This window comes from Papilio machaon, chromosome 17 (assembly GCF_912999745.1).
Source record: "Papilio machaon chromosome 17, ilPapMach1.1, whole genome shotgun sequence".
Taxonomy (NCBI): Eukaryota; Metazoa; Arthropoda; class Insecta; order Lepidoptera; family Papilionidae; genus Papilio; species Papilio machaon.
In genome coordinates this window covers 7071175-7085111 of record NC_060002.1, presented here as the reverse complement: position 1 = coordinate 7085111, position 13937 = coordinate 7071175, and the positions used below count along the sequence as shown (strand labels likewise).

Genomic DNA, 13937 nt, shown 5'->3' with positions numbered 1-13937 from the left:
ATTTAAATAAACATTCTGAACCTAAATATAAGTCATTTTCGACTCTCGTTTATACATAAATCTAATATCTAAATACTATTAAGATTTAAAAAGATATTTTTAACAAATAGGTCAATGTTAAAGTCTCTTAGTTATAATTAGTAAAGAAGCTAAAATGCAGAAATTCTAGATATACTAATATTGGCGAAATTTGTTATAAACAGAAAAAGGTAGTTCAACATTAGAGTTATTTTTTAAAAAGCTTTATGAGGAAAAATAGTACGTTTTATTACACATACGAGGCATGGCTTTTAAGTTTTGTCGTTTGAAGAAAAAAACACAACTAGAATCTTATAGTACTTTTTATTGTTTTTAAAGGTATTCACCACGTAGCTTAATACACTTTTCCATTCGCTCAAACCAGTTATTATAACATTTATTCCACTCTAAAGTAGGGGGTTGAAAATGGCTCACTTGTAAGCGTCGACTGCTTCTTCACCGGGCTGGAACCTTTGACAACGAAGACTTTTCTTAATTTTAGGAAATGTAAAGAAATCGTTAGGGCTTAGGTCAGGACTGTATGGAGGATGGTCAAGAATTTCTACTTTTTCCTGCTTCAAATACTCAATCATTTGACGAGCGCTGTGTAAGCTTGCGTTGTCGTGGTGCAGGATAATGCGTCGCTTTGAGTTAGATTTTCGCATTTAGGCGATGACTTGTGGTAAACAAACTATGGTATACCACTCTGCATTAACCTTTCTACGATCATCAAGTGCAATAGTCGCAACATGGCCTTTTTTTCCAACGAAGGTGGCCACCATCTTCTTTAAAGTGCTTCGCGAACGAACAACTTTAGTCGGCTTTGGCTTGTCTTGAAAGACCCAGATTGTAGATTGTTGTTTGGAATCAGGATCGTAGGCATAGATCCAAGATTCGTCACCACTGATGATGTCGTAGACGTGGTTTGACTCTCCTCGGTCCAACCTTTGCAGAGTTTTCTTACACCATCTGACGCGGGCCGCCTTGTGATCGTCTGAAAGCAGATGCGGTATCCAACGGCAAACTAGCTTTCTCACACCAAGCGCTTGATGCAAGATCTTCTGAATGGTTGTCCCTGAGATGCCTAATAGAACCTCTATCTCTCGATACGTCACATGACGATATTCGAGAATTAGTTGTCTCACAGCAATGATGTTATCTTCGGTGAAGGCGGATTTTGGACGTCCTTCGCGAGATTTTTCACTAAGACTAGTATGTCCACGCTGGAATTCTAAATACCAGCGTTCGACAGTCCGCAGACATGGGGCTTCATCACTGAACACAGATGTTAGCTCTTCAAAACATTGAAGCCGTGTCAGGCGTCTTTTAAAGTTGTAGAAAATTATTGCACGAACAGTTTCCTTAGAAAGATTCATTTTCGTATGTTACCTGGCAGATTCAAATCGACGCTGTGACTAAACAATAGCATTAATCTTAATACTTTCAACTGTTTTAAGATTCAAAATGTAAACACACTCGAATATAAATCAGTTCAAAATCCAAAATTGCCGGGAAATATTGAAACGACAGAACTTAAAAGGCATGCCTTGTATAACATTTGAATTGTATTAAATTACATTACATTACAAAGTAATCTAATTTACTTTCTGAAACCATTTACATTTTCAAACAAACAAAGCATTTCAACGCTATTAAATTTATAAAAGCTTTATTTCAATTTCATTTATAAACATTATATTATGCATTTATACAACAATTTTTAATTTTTCAAATGACATACGCAAAAATTTTTGTTCACAATTTCAGACGTTAATGCAAGATTTCAGTCAAGTTTTTAAATGCTCATTTCCGTTCACATTACAAAGTTGAGAAAAATTATTCTTTCTAAAGTATTACATAAGGTTTTAGGGTTTTAAATAAAATATATTATATACAGTAGATCTTGGATAAGCGAGATTCCAAAAGGATCGCGATATTTTCCTCGCTTGTAGAGGTTTCTCTCTTACCAGAGTTTATTGCGGTCGTCTATCAGGTTGACTCTCGCTATTAGAGGTTCTCGCTTATCCAGGTTTGACTATATAACCTTTGAATTATTTTCTATTGTCAATGGAAAGATATTTTCTCAACTCACAAGCATATTCCAAGGCCACAGTAGGAATGTGGTTAAAGGTACAAGTAGCTAAGATTTTTAATGATGAAAACGTAGGCAGTGAATACATGGAATTCATAATACTAACTGTTGGCTAAACTAGTGTTTTCAAGCCTCTTAAAGTGTCGCATTTATTTCAAACTGTACTTTTGTATCAGTGTTTTTAGGCAGTCTTACAGTTTTCACTGACGAAACTTATAACAAAAAAAAAGTAGCCTAAGTTACTACCACACACGTAAGCTACCTTCTAGTAAAAATCCCGTCAAAATCGGTCCAGCCGTTCCAGAGACCCGGAACAAACGCGGCAGGAGACATACAGACAGACAAAATTTTTAAATTTGATTTTTAGTTATAAATAATCATTGCAAATATCGTTGCCAGGCGTCCGGATAAAGCCGGACATAGGTAGGCTTTTTGATTGCGTGTCCGGCCAAAATAAACGGTTTTCCGGCTTTTGTTAGGCTTTTTACATTTCCCAAACGAGAGTGTACCTATTAATACTGAGACAAAATTCTAAATAATATAGGGTGTCCAATCTTTCTACCCAAATGTCCGGCCAAACTGGCTGGTCTGTCCGGCTACTAGGTTTGGCGACCTGGCAACCCTAATTGCAAATGCATCATGATAGCGAAATATTATTATTTTTTATTATTACATACATACATTCCAATTTAATAAGTTATTATAGGTACCTATAGATGTTATTTAACTTGATTTATGACAAGATACATGTTTCCGTGAAAACTGAAAGGGAAAATTACAAGACAAGGATGGGAAGTATAAAAGGGGTTAGTTTTTGCTAACCATTACGTTAAAAGTTGTGGTTACTTTGATAAATTTTAAAATTAATATTGTAAAATTTAAATTAAAAAATACATGCCTAAAAACCAGTTTAAGTAGGCAACTTTGAATAAATCAAGAAAGGTTTTCATCATATCAGTGGAAGCCGACCTTAAATTATGTCGTACAATTATATTAAAAGCTATAACAATACATATTTAGTTTATATTTTTTACACATTAGAACAATATGGCAATTTTTTGATATTATAAATATAACTTGGATAAATTTAACAGTATATAAACTAGATATTGTTATTTAAAATGTTCAATCGGGATATTTGATTTTTTTTCAATAGACATGATGCATTTTATGATACATTGTAAAGAAATAAAAAAAGGAATATAACTAACATTTATAACTTCTATTAGTTTTATAAAAAAAAAAAAAAATATGCTGGTTATATTTTATCTTTAAGGGTAACATAATTACAAAATCCCTTTGAAATATTTACAAAAAATAATTGTCGTTTTTAGAAAAAAAAAATATTTCTTTTGATAACTATTGGTGTCTGATAATAGTGAATATATTCAAAATTTTAATATAGTCTGCTATTTAAAAAATTGCGAATTTATGAAAAAAATATGTACTTAACTATATTTAACTTTTATGAGTAATATACATTTGTTTTTTTTTTTTCAAACTTTATAATAATAATTTTTCACTGAAATTTCAGGTCACATATTTTACAAAACAAAAACTTTTGTGTCTTGTCTATGGACTGCTCTGTGTGAAGACGATTGCTCTATAACTAAAGATTGACAGCAAAATATTTATGAGAACCTGGTCCTAGAAATCATTAGAAAAAGTAAATTTTTGACCGTTGACCGTTGACCTCTGCAAATATACTGGAAATAGTTGTATTTACTTAAACGAAGTTTGCATTATTCTGTAGATGTATCTGTGGAATTCCAATACCAAACCAAATTTATAAAAACATCTTGTCATCTCTATTTATTTCAAAGAAAACAAGTTGACATTAAGTTTCCCAAAGTGAAAACACAAAATAAGACAAGCTGAATATCAAACATAGTAACCATTTCATGTTACGATGTTTTTGATTTTAACCGAATTAAAAAAAAGAACAGGTTCTCAATTCGTCTGATTTTTTTTTTTATGTGCAACAATAGAATTATGAGTGACCGGGTAATGTTGCAGGTGACTAGTCTGGTTACGTGGTGTTGACAGATGAGAGCACATTATGCTTGGCTCGGTCAGTGGCTGCTGCTGCAGCGTCCCGCATCTCCCGCAGCGCCTCCCTCACTGGCACCCCACCACCTGCACCCACCCCCACACTCGCCCCCGCCCCCGCCCCCGGTGCAGCACGCGGGAACATCGCGTGTAGCACGTCGTTGAACCCGTTCACCTATAATACGTCGAACTAATACTAACCATATTTTATATCAAAAGGTGGCAAACCAAATAGCCACCTGGATTCGATGAAATAACGAAGCGACCGTTGGCCACAGACATCCGTAAATGCTGATGCGTTGCCTACCTTTAAGCAACGGAGAAGGGGACGCACAAAAAGAGGATATTTCCCATTCCAATGCGTCCTCTCTTCCGTTGAATTCACTATTCCCATCCTTTCCTAATAAGAAAATGATAGGAAGGGAAAGAGGATTAAAATTAGGCCTTGGCCACTACACTCATCGGGGAAGTTGGAAAACCTCATGCAATGATCTTAATTTAAAAAAATAAAGTCTGATTGAGGCTGTAATAGATAAAATAGCACCATCTGTTGGCTACGTATTAGAAAAAAGATTTTATTTTTTTAAATTAAACTATAAAGTTATATGTAAAACTTTCTTATATTCGAAAGTATGGAAAAAATATTTAGCAATGAAAAGGTTATGATTTGAAGAAAACGAATCGAATGATACCTTAATCATCACAATCGGCTCTAGACCGTCAAAACAGTATTTACATAATACAAACCTACATACATAAAAACAAATTTACATACTCTCGAAATACATTACCTTCTTAAACGGGTAAATAGTTTAAACTAATATTGAAAATTCTTTATATTGTGTGCTATAAATCCATATTTAGTTATATGTTTTCATTATAACTATTATTGCGTAATGACTCACCATCTGAGTGCAGTTCTTGCGGAACCTGTCCACACCAAAGGCGCGGATGGCGCGCGAGAACCCAAACACCTGCGAGTCTATCCAAGCGGAGCGGCGCGCCACCGTCTGCCCGCCCAGCGACCGGTACTCCACGCGCTCCACCACACTCTGTGCAACGTACAGTACCGGTCAATACACAACTACATCTGTACTGCACTGTACTCTGCAGTGAACTGCACTGTACTGCACTGTACTCTGCAGTGTACTCTGCAGTGTACTGCACTGTACTCTGCAGTGTACTGCACTGTACTCTGCAGTGTACTGCACAGTACTCTGCAGTGTACTGCACCGTACCCTGTAGTGTACTACACTGTACTCTGTAGTGTACTGCACAGTACTGCACTGTACTCTGCAGTGTTTGACTGTACCTAACTGTACTATGTGATAGAAACAGCAGTGTTTTATACACTGCAACATACTGTTTTGCACTGTACATTTCACTGAATTATAATGACTGTACCATAATAAATATTTACACATCTAGTCTAGCATCATTATTTTACATCATGCCTGTCATTTGTGTATTTGTGGTATTGCACTAGACAAGTGGGACTTAGAACTCAGGAAAACTCACCATGACTTTTGTGTATCCCAAATTCCTTGTGTATGTGACTAGAACTTTTTCCTTGGGATCAACTATGCTCTCTTCAATAATCTTCACTGATTTAGCATTAAAAAACCTATAATAAAAATAAATATTATAGAGAGAATAATTTACAAATAAACCGACAAACCACATTGCTTTCAAATTCATGGAAATGTTTTATGTCTTCTTCAAAAATAAACCCACTTATCAACACTTAACTTACATGCAAATGTTACTAATATTATAAATGCAAAAGTTCAAATGGATGTTTATTTGAAGATAGCTCCGGAACGGCTCAACAGATCTTGATGAAATTTGACACAGATGACATAGTCTGGAAGAACACAAAGACTACTTATAAAGTTTTTTTTTATTCCGCTCGGAGAGAGTCGCGGGTAGGTTCCTAATACATTACACAATTCGTGATATTTTAAGTATGATTAAAATTGAGAAAGTTATGAAACAAACAAAACATTGATTACAATGATGTATTAACACAGATAAGATAAGACTTTGACACAATGTGATTATTATAAACAAGTAAGGAACTTTACTGGTTTATTTCTATACCTTTCATAGAATAGGTGATAAAAAAACATATGTAACAAGTAATAACAGGTTAAAATTTATGTTGTTCTAGCTTTTATCCGCGACTCCGACCGCGCGGAATTAAAAAAAAAAACCTTTATTAGTAGCGAATGTGTTCTTTCAGATGCTCTACATCTATGCCAAATTTCATAAAGATCTGTTGATTTGTTCAGGAGATACCTTCAAACAAACATCCATCCATCCAAACATTGCATTTATAATATTAGTAAGAAGTAAGATATAAACATAAATATGCATGATTTCTTTTGATTAGATGATGGTTAGAATTCAATATTGTAGAAATTACACAAATAGAATATATGTAGATACATACCTTTCACCCCATTTTGGCACTCTATTGGTTTTTGTGAGAACACGTTTTGTATATAGACAACCATCCCTCACCTGCCGGCTCCATGTATCCTCCGACAACACATGTGTACTGAAAAATTGTTATACTTCATTATTTTAAATACAATTAAATAAAACTTTGTAACCCCTGTTTATTGAAAACATTTACAAAAAATATATTTTTGAAGTACATTTTACTTAAGCTTAGTAATTGTAAGAATATAAATACATTTTTATAGTATCAGATTATGGCCTGTATATGGTTTTTTATAATTGTACAATATAGTTTAATCCAATCTCATAAGAAAAAACTTCACAGCTTGAAAACCTACAAAATCTTACATGTATGTTAAATGGATATACACTCAATTCTTTCATATTTTTATCACAACTTTGTATCTTAACATTTAATTTACCTACAACCAATCAAAACAGCCTCATTATATTTATCAATATTACTTTGACCAAGTACATAATGTGGTCACCAATTATATTCAAGGATTTATAGTTCATTTGTCATCTTACAAGGTCTTCTTTTGTTTAAATTTATTAATTTAACAATAGAACAATAAAAGTTATGTATTTATTTTTAAACAAATAATGCATTGGTTATGTACAAAATTATTTAATATGTAAAAATATTCAGTGGTCAGTAAACAAGGACAGATAATTTTGTACTTCTTAAACATAAATAAGGTTGTATAAATAAGCACAACAAGGACATTAATATGTTTTTAAAAATTGATACTTACCTTTGTGGATTAGGGTACCTTTTCCAATACCCGCACGCAACTTGGTCCCAACTAAAGTTGAAAGTCGTAGTATTTTCAAAGTATCTAGCCATTTTTATAAGCTTTTATTTTTACTTTGTTCTCACAATTTGTAAACTGGAATGATGACGAATGTAGGATCGATAGCTTTAATACGGCATCATACTTGGTAGAAACCTTTAAAAAAGCGCATAATTAATCACTTTGGAATTTATCTAAGTAACAAATACTTATAAAGATACACGATTACATAAACAGTCACAAGTAGGTCACAAAATTGAACGTACTAATTTATATCAATTAAATGAAATATCGAGCACACTGCCTTTGTGATTATGGTCACGTACGTCTTCTCGGGCCAACTGACCGAAGTAAACAACAAAACCTGAACACATATCGTGCCGCGGAAAACTTGACACAAAAACATGATGAGAAATAACCTTCACGAATGTTTTATCACTTTTACTTACCTTACTATCATTTACGACATTAAATAAAATAACATTAAATCATAAATTACATAAGGTAACCAATTAAACCGTTAAATCACCTTTTAGCCGGAGTTATGGTGGAAAGTGTTTATATATTATAATTTTCTGCAACAGACGTTTATTGCAGATTTATTAACACTTTTCGAAGTTTACTTTAAATGTATGGTTAACACTTCGCCCGTATACCTCATGTTATCATTCATATTTCAAGTATTTTTCGATAAAATTTCGATAACTATTGACAGATAATAGATAACTCCAGAGTCCACGGACTGTACTTAATAATGTTGCCATTCTAAACATTACCGAAATAGCAAAACAAAACAAATTTGAATAATCGTTAAGAGGAAAAAACATAAAAAATCAACTTTTTTATGTTTGAGAAAAAATCATGGACCCTCGCTATTTCTCAAAAACTGTATTTAAATTTTAACTTTAATACTAGAAATAAGCTCTGGAAGGTCATCCATTTCCACGACGTTTTACCGCTAAATACGTGAAAATCAAATTGTTGGCAACATTTTCAAAATACTGCACAGGAAAAAAAAGTGCTACGCCCCTCCACAGAGCAATTATACTACCTATGCTTCTGTCAAATTTTTATATGACGTCCGAACTCAAGAGGGATAGGTAGAAATTTTATCGAATGCTTTTCTGCTATTTCATATCTTGCTGCGCTTAAATTTCATGATTGGTAAATAATTTTTTATTGATACATTTTATTTTAAAGGAATATACTTTAAACAAATACCGCTTAATTTAAATACGTTTATTTGAATAATTAGGCCAGTAAAACGTCTCCTCATCCATAAAAGTTCGGCAAGAAATTAATAAACTCCTGACACGCTACATGAGCTCCATAAGCGGCCTGAACTTCAGCGTCATCAGACTCTTCTGGCTTTCGGCGTTTCACTTGCTTAGATTTCCATTCTTTAGATGCTGCTACTGCTTTCTGTAAAATAAATCAAGCACAATTTTTAGAATAGAACGACATTTGTAAAAGAAGTTCATTTATACGTTCATAATGTACACGTACGCACCACGTTCCTAACTTTAAGTTTCGTTCAGCGAATAAGATAAAAGTTAATGAATTTTTAATACTAACATCTTTACGTTCTTGGTATATAGCTTCCCGATACTTCGCGGCTTCTGCTCGTTTTTGTTCCATTTCCGTTAAAGTTCTACTGTACCTGTAAATTTTTAAAGGTATTAAATAACAATATCGGAATTTTGCTCCCATTGCTAACCTATTTTAGTACGAGTTTACTACCTGAAAAGCAGAAATCATTACATGTTTTTATTTAAATATCAAATATAAGCTCAAAGACATTAAGAGTAAGATTCCCTTTAATTTATTATATCTTATAGGTGAACAGGTTCTCATCTTTGGTAACAGAAATGTTTTTTGGCAAAATGTTTAAAATACTAATATTAATGTCGAGTTATTGATCGTTATACTTGAAACGGATGAGTTTATGAGCGAGACAATGTATAGGGTTCTTGGGTTGCTCCATGGCCACCTGGTAAAGCACCTCCGGGAGTATATGACCAAAACTGTCCCATAAATATAGCGCCGTCTCCTTACTAAGCGTTCCTACAAAAAAAAATTATCATTAGGGTATCGTCCCATGTATTAACTCAATCAGAACTTCTCCTACGCTTAGATTTGACCTTTTATTTCTTTTCTTTATGTACCCTAAGTAAGTCTTGGAGTAAGTGTTAAGCTATCATCTGTCAGTGCAATAGATTCTAGTTTACTGTCTTATATTTCAAATTTTTTAACCTTTTATAGTCTGCATTTTAGTGTTAGGCACTTGGATGTCGTCGCCGCAATGCCGTATATCCATTTTGCAGGACTTATTCTGTCGCTCCGAATGACCGCAGTCAACCGTACACTTTGTAAGGAGATCGTCCACTATGCGATACGAACTGGTGCATGGGGCTATCTTGTACGTTTTATCACCGTTCTCGTCAATGACATATCGACCGTTGATGTCATAATAATAAGCTTCTGTGTCATGTGCCTGGGAATCAAATAAAGTCAATGTAATAGGGCGTAATATAGGAGTATTAATAACAAATGGTCAAGTTGACCATATGGTGCTTATTCGTGATATTTGATATTTCATAATCACCTCGAAGAATTTTCCCTTACAATCGACGTGGTACATGTTAAGTCCGTAGTCGTAACAATAAACCTTGTGGCCGTACTCGTCCACGTAGTAACGACCGATGCTGTCTGTGTAGAAAATATGATCTGGACCTAGGACATACTATTTGTTAGCATAGAATTAAGAGAAAAGAGGTGTTCAAACTTTTGTATACTTACCTCTAACACTAAAGAAACTAAGCAATGCCCTTCCAGCTTCTTTCTTCCTCTCTTCCAAATGTTCCAATTTTGTATTGAACATTTTTTCCATGTGCTCCCAACATCTGCGTTTTGTTGGCGGTATCTCAGTTTCCCTTGTCACGTATATCGAAAAAAAATTGGTCATTGAAGTGTAATTTTTTTTTTATAGTTAATATAAAAAACTATTTGATCATAAATCTTACAAATGATATAAATGCGAATGTTTAGGTTAGGTTAGGTGTATGGTTGTTTGTTTGAAGGTATCTCCGGAACGGCTCAACGGATCTTGTTAAATTTGGCACAGATGTTATAGTAGTTTGGAAGACCACAGAGGTTAGTTATTAAGTTTTTTCATTCCGCGCGGACAGAGTCGCGGTCGACAGCTAGTCACATCATAAACGGATTTAATATTATCGTGGTCTTCCAATGACAAATTTGTTAAAAACATAATGTCGGCCGTCTCGTACTCTTTGAAAAAAATGCATACATGTGTTACGACAGTGAAATTTTACGTTTAAAGAAAGTTCTATACATTTACCGCAAACTGAGATAAGTTTGTTGTTGTTCTCGAACTTTCTGTTCTATCTCGTTAAGATCGTTGATTGTTTTATCGATCTGATTGAACTCTTTGAGCTTTTCATTCCAATAATCGGCCTCTTCTTTAACTCGAGCCAGTACTCCTTCTTTGTGGCATTCAATTCTGCACTTCAACTTGTCCAAACATTTTTCAACCTGCATTTGTTAGTTGAACGTTGTTAACAATTATAATTTAAGATATGTTATGAGAAAAACATCGTATGCGTTAACTCTCTAAAACAAGTAAGTGGAGCAAGACACATAGTACAGAATCTTTTGTTATTACTGGAGAATGTGAAACAAATTACGATTAATGCAGGTTTATTAAACTGTCACAAAATTCGTTAGTTGCTTACAATTCTTACTTCGGCAATTTGTGAAGAGTCCCGCCATGGTTTCCTGGATACAGCGAGTTGTTCTTTGTTCTTATTGTAGAGCTGATTGAGAAGACAGTTCAGTTCTTCACCGCGTTTCTCCTCCAACTGATGAAGATTGTTTCGAACACGGTGCTCGATTTCCTCCAAACTTATTCGAATTTTGTTAATCTAAAGATAACAAAAATAAATATTGAACCCATTACATATAATATAATAATTGTACAAAATTATATACCCAATCAAAGTGTTCCTTTCACTAGTAACTTTAGTACTTACGTTCTTTACTAAAATCATTGCAATATAAGTGTGAGTAAAACGAAATATATCATTCTTGGAACGCAACGATTTAGAAAAGTGATCCTTCGAGAATTCCTCCACTGATTTGTGGTCCCGCATCTGATTTATAACACATTCCAAATTCTTAAGTCCCTCTATGTTATTGTCGTAAAGCATCAGAATTTCATCGTAGGCGACCTTTTCCTCCGGACAAGTGACAGGAAGAAAGGATTTCTCAAAGAACATCTGTTTAATGTTTTGCATTTCAATAGTTTTTTGTACGGAATCAAGAAGTTCTTGCCTGTTCACTAATTTTGTCACCTTGTCTGCTTCCTTGATCGCCTTATTCATCACCTCGGTCCAGTGAATGATGAAGCTATTTACGATCTTCTTCACTTCACCATAGTATTCCTGATATGATCCTTCATTGATTTTCAAATCATCCAATATTTGTATGTAATGGTTTAGTTTAGGTGTGATATCGCCACATAATATAATATGTGATTCGTGCAAGCTTAATTTTCTCGCTTTTTGTGTGTAATCCTTGTAGCAATTCATGTTTTATTTTGATTTTTATAGTACTTTTATATATTCCATACGTGTTGTGTAAATTGTTCTAGCAAATGTCACGTGTCATGAAATGTGTCAAATTTATTTTTAACGACCAAAATACAAAAACAATCGTCTAAAACGTTAAAGCAATAATGTTTTAATCAACATTTATTAATTACTCACTGACTACCACACTCTACTCAATCTACTCAAAGAGACTTTTAGCAGCAATTTTATAACGCTGATGTTGTAGTTAACGATTTTCGTACACGCTTCTAGTAGGTAATAGCCACTCCTTAATGCATATCCGACTCAAAGGACCAAAAGTAAAATAAATTGTCAATAGTTCCAAACACCAATGATATTATAAATATTTATTTTTTTTAATCTTTAATCTATTCACTAATTCACCACCAACCTAAAATTGGAAATAGCTCTGTATTTTTTAAAGTTTAATATGTAGTTCTAATTTTGATGTTACATAAATTACACAATAATGCAATTTGCTATAGTACACAGATGAATTTTTATACACAGAATAAACTTTATAACTATTTTATTATCCACTTATTAAAGCAAAAAATAATAATAACGCAGCGTAAAACAAGATATCTTTGCTGAATTTAAGTTTCCACTAAACTACTATATATTATTAATAAAATAATCAAGATTATTATTATGTTATATATATAAAAATAACAAACTCAAGAATTATTAAATAACATGTTTTGTTGATACAGTGAAATTAGTGTTAGTATGAACTTTAAGCATTTCTCTGTTAAAATAATTTTGATGTTAAGGTTGCCAGGTAAAGCATAAATGTTGCCATTATTGATATATGTGACATTAATATTTATGTTGTCCCTTTGTTTTATAACGTATTTAATAAATTATTAAGATTATTAGTCGTGTTGCCAGGAAATAAATTTACAGAAATAAAATAAAAATAATATTTTAAAGGTACGTACAGGTATTTATTTCTTGTTCAAGCGTCGTCTAGATATAAAGAGACACAATAGTAACACGTTCTGAAAGCGAAATTATCTAAAGTAAAAAAAAAAAAAACAAACAGACAAGTTAACCTACTCTATTTTTTTTTCGTAAAGATTCAGTTACAAATCAACATTTAAAACCGTCTCTGTTATATAATTGTGTAATTAAAAAAACAACAAAACTTTATAGAAAAAATGAGAAAAACTAAAAATATTAAACGACAAAGATATTATGTTGCCAAAAATAAAAAATCTATGAAAATTAAATCGGAATATTTTATACAAAAAGAAAGAAACATACATTTAAGGGTTTATTGTTAGCTAAATCACTATTAATAATTCTCATGACTGAAATTAGAGAATGGATATGCTAGACTGGATGCATTAAAGCACACATATGACATATTTAGGTAATATATTATCTTTAATTTAAAAGAATATTTCAAGTAAATCTTTTATGATCCATTCAACCAGGTACAAAGTATTTCCATGTATGTACACGAAGTTATAGAAAGATACATTTCCCGCTAACCGTAACAGATATTGTAATGACGTCTATAACACGACAGTCGAATTTTAATCTGTTATACCGCGCTCATTTTTTTTTAAATTCGGTAACAGATACGAAACAAGGTAATCAATCCTAAAACTACTAAAATCAAAAAATAGTAAAGGACACGTAAACACAATTTCAAGAGTGGATAAATATCTAAGGTTATTTTTCTAAGTACCAAGCAATTTTGAAGCACGTCTTTGAAAATTAAAATTTACGACAAACCCAAATCAAAACATTCAAGTGCGATAAAACTTAAAAAATCCCAAAAACTTTTTAACAAACACCTTTCTATTTTTTCTAATTCCCAATTAGTTTTAAGCAATCTTTTTAATCAATTTTATGACGTATATACTATCAAAATTTGGACTT

At 32.8% G+C, this 13937-nt stretch overlaps 2 protein-coding genes across 3 annotated transcripts; both read right to left on the bottom strand.

Moving 5' to 3' along the window:
* Positions 1-4039: 4039 nt before the first annotated feature.
* On the bottom strand, positions 4040-8155 carry LOC106711605 (protein preli-like). 2 transcript variants are annotated; one of them, XM_045681885.1, is made up of 6 exons: positions 7949-8155; positions 7381-7575; positions 6612-6719; positions 5678-5783; positions 5065-5211; positions 4040-4334 (listed from the first exon to the last, which is right to left on the bottom strand). In XM_045681885.1, the coding sequence occupies exons 2-6, from the start codon at positions 7470-7472 to the stop codon at positions 4140-4142; spliced, it is 648 nt and encodes a 215-aa protein (XP_045537841.1). In that variant the 5' UTR covers positions 7473-7575; positions 7949-8155; the 3' UTR covers positions 4040-4139. The 2 variants fall into 2 exon arrangements, with proteins under 2 accessions (XP_045537841.1, XP_045537842.1); XM_045681886.1 differs by lacking the exon at positions 7949-8155 and adding an exon at positions 7686-7782.
* A 524-nt stretch (positions 8156-8679) lies between these two features.
* Positions 8680-12091, bottom strand: LOC106707940. The gene is made up of 9 exons (XM_045681919.1): positions 11469-12091; positions 11172-11360; positions 10778-10971; positions 10219-10352; positions 10025-10152; positions 9673-9913; positions 9348-9483; positions 8995-9079; positions 8680-8841 (listed from the first exon to the last, which is right to left on the bottom strand). Exons 1-9 carry the CDS (start codon positions 12024-12026, stop codon positions 8692-8694), a joined length of 1815 nt encoding a protein of 604 aa, XP_045537875.1. The 5' UTR covers positions 12027-12091; the 3' UTR covers positions 8680-8691.
* Between the last annotated feature and the right edge of the window lie 1846 nt (positions 12092-13937).

Coding starts and splice junctions, on each gene's coding strand:
- LOC106707940 (XM_045681919.1), bottom strand. CDS start 12,026: ATGAATTGCTACAAGGATTACACACAAAAAGCGAGAAAATTAAGCTTG. Junction 9,914..10,024: donor GTAAGGGAAAATTCTTCGAG/GTGATTATGAAA, acceptor TTTGATTCCCAG/GCACATGACACAGAAGCTTA. Junction 9,080..9,347: donor CATAAACTCATCCGTTTCAA/GTATAACGATCA, acceptor AAAAATTTACAG/GTACAGTAGAACTTTAACGG.
- LOC106711605 (XM_045681885.1), bottom strand. CDS start 7,472: ATGGCTAGATACTTTGAAAATACTACGACTTTCAACTTTAGTTGGGAC. Junction 6,720..7,380: donor AGGTACCCTAATCCACAAAG/GTAAGTATCAAT, acceptor ACAATTTTTCAG/TACACATGTGTTGTCGGAGG. Junction 5,784..6,611: donor GTGCCAAAATGGGGTGAAAG/GTATGTATCTAC, acceptor TTTTTATTATAG/GTTTTTTAATGCTAAATCAG.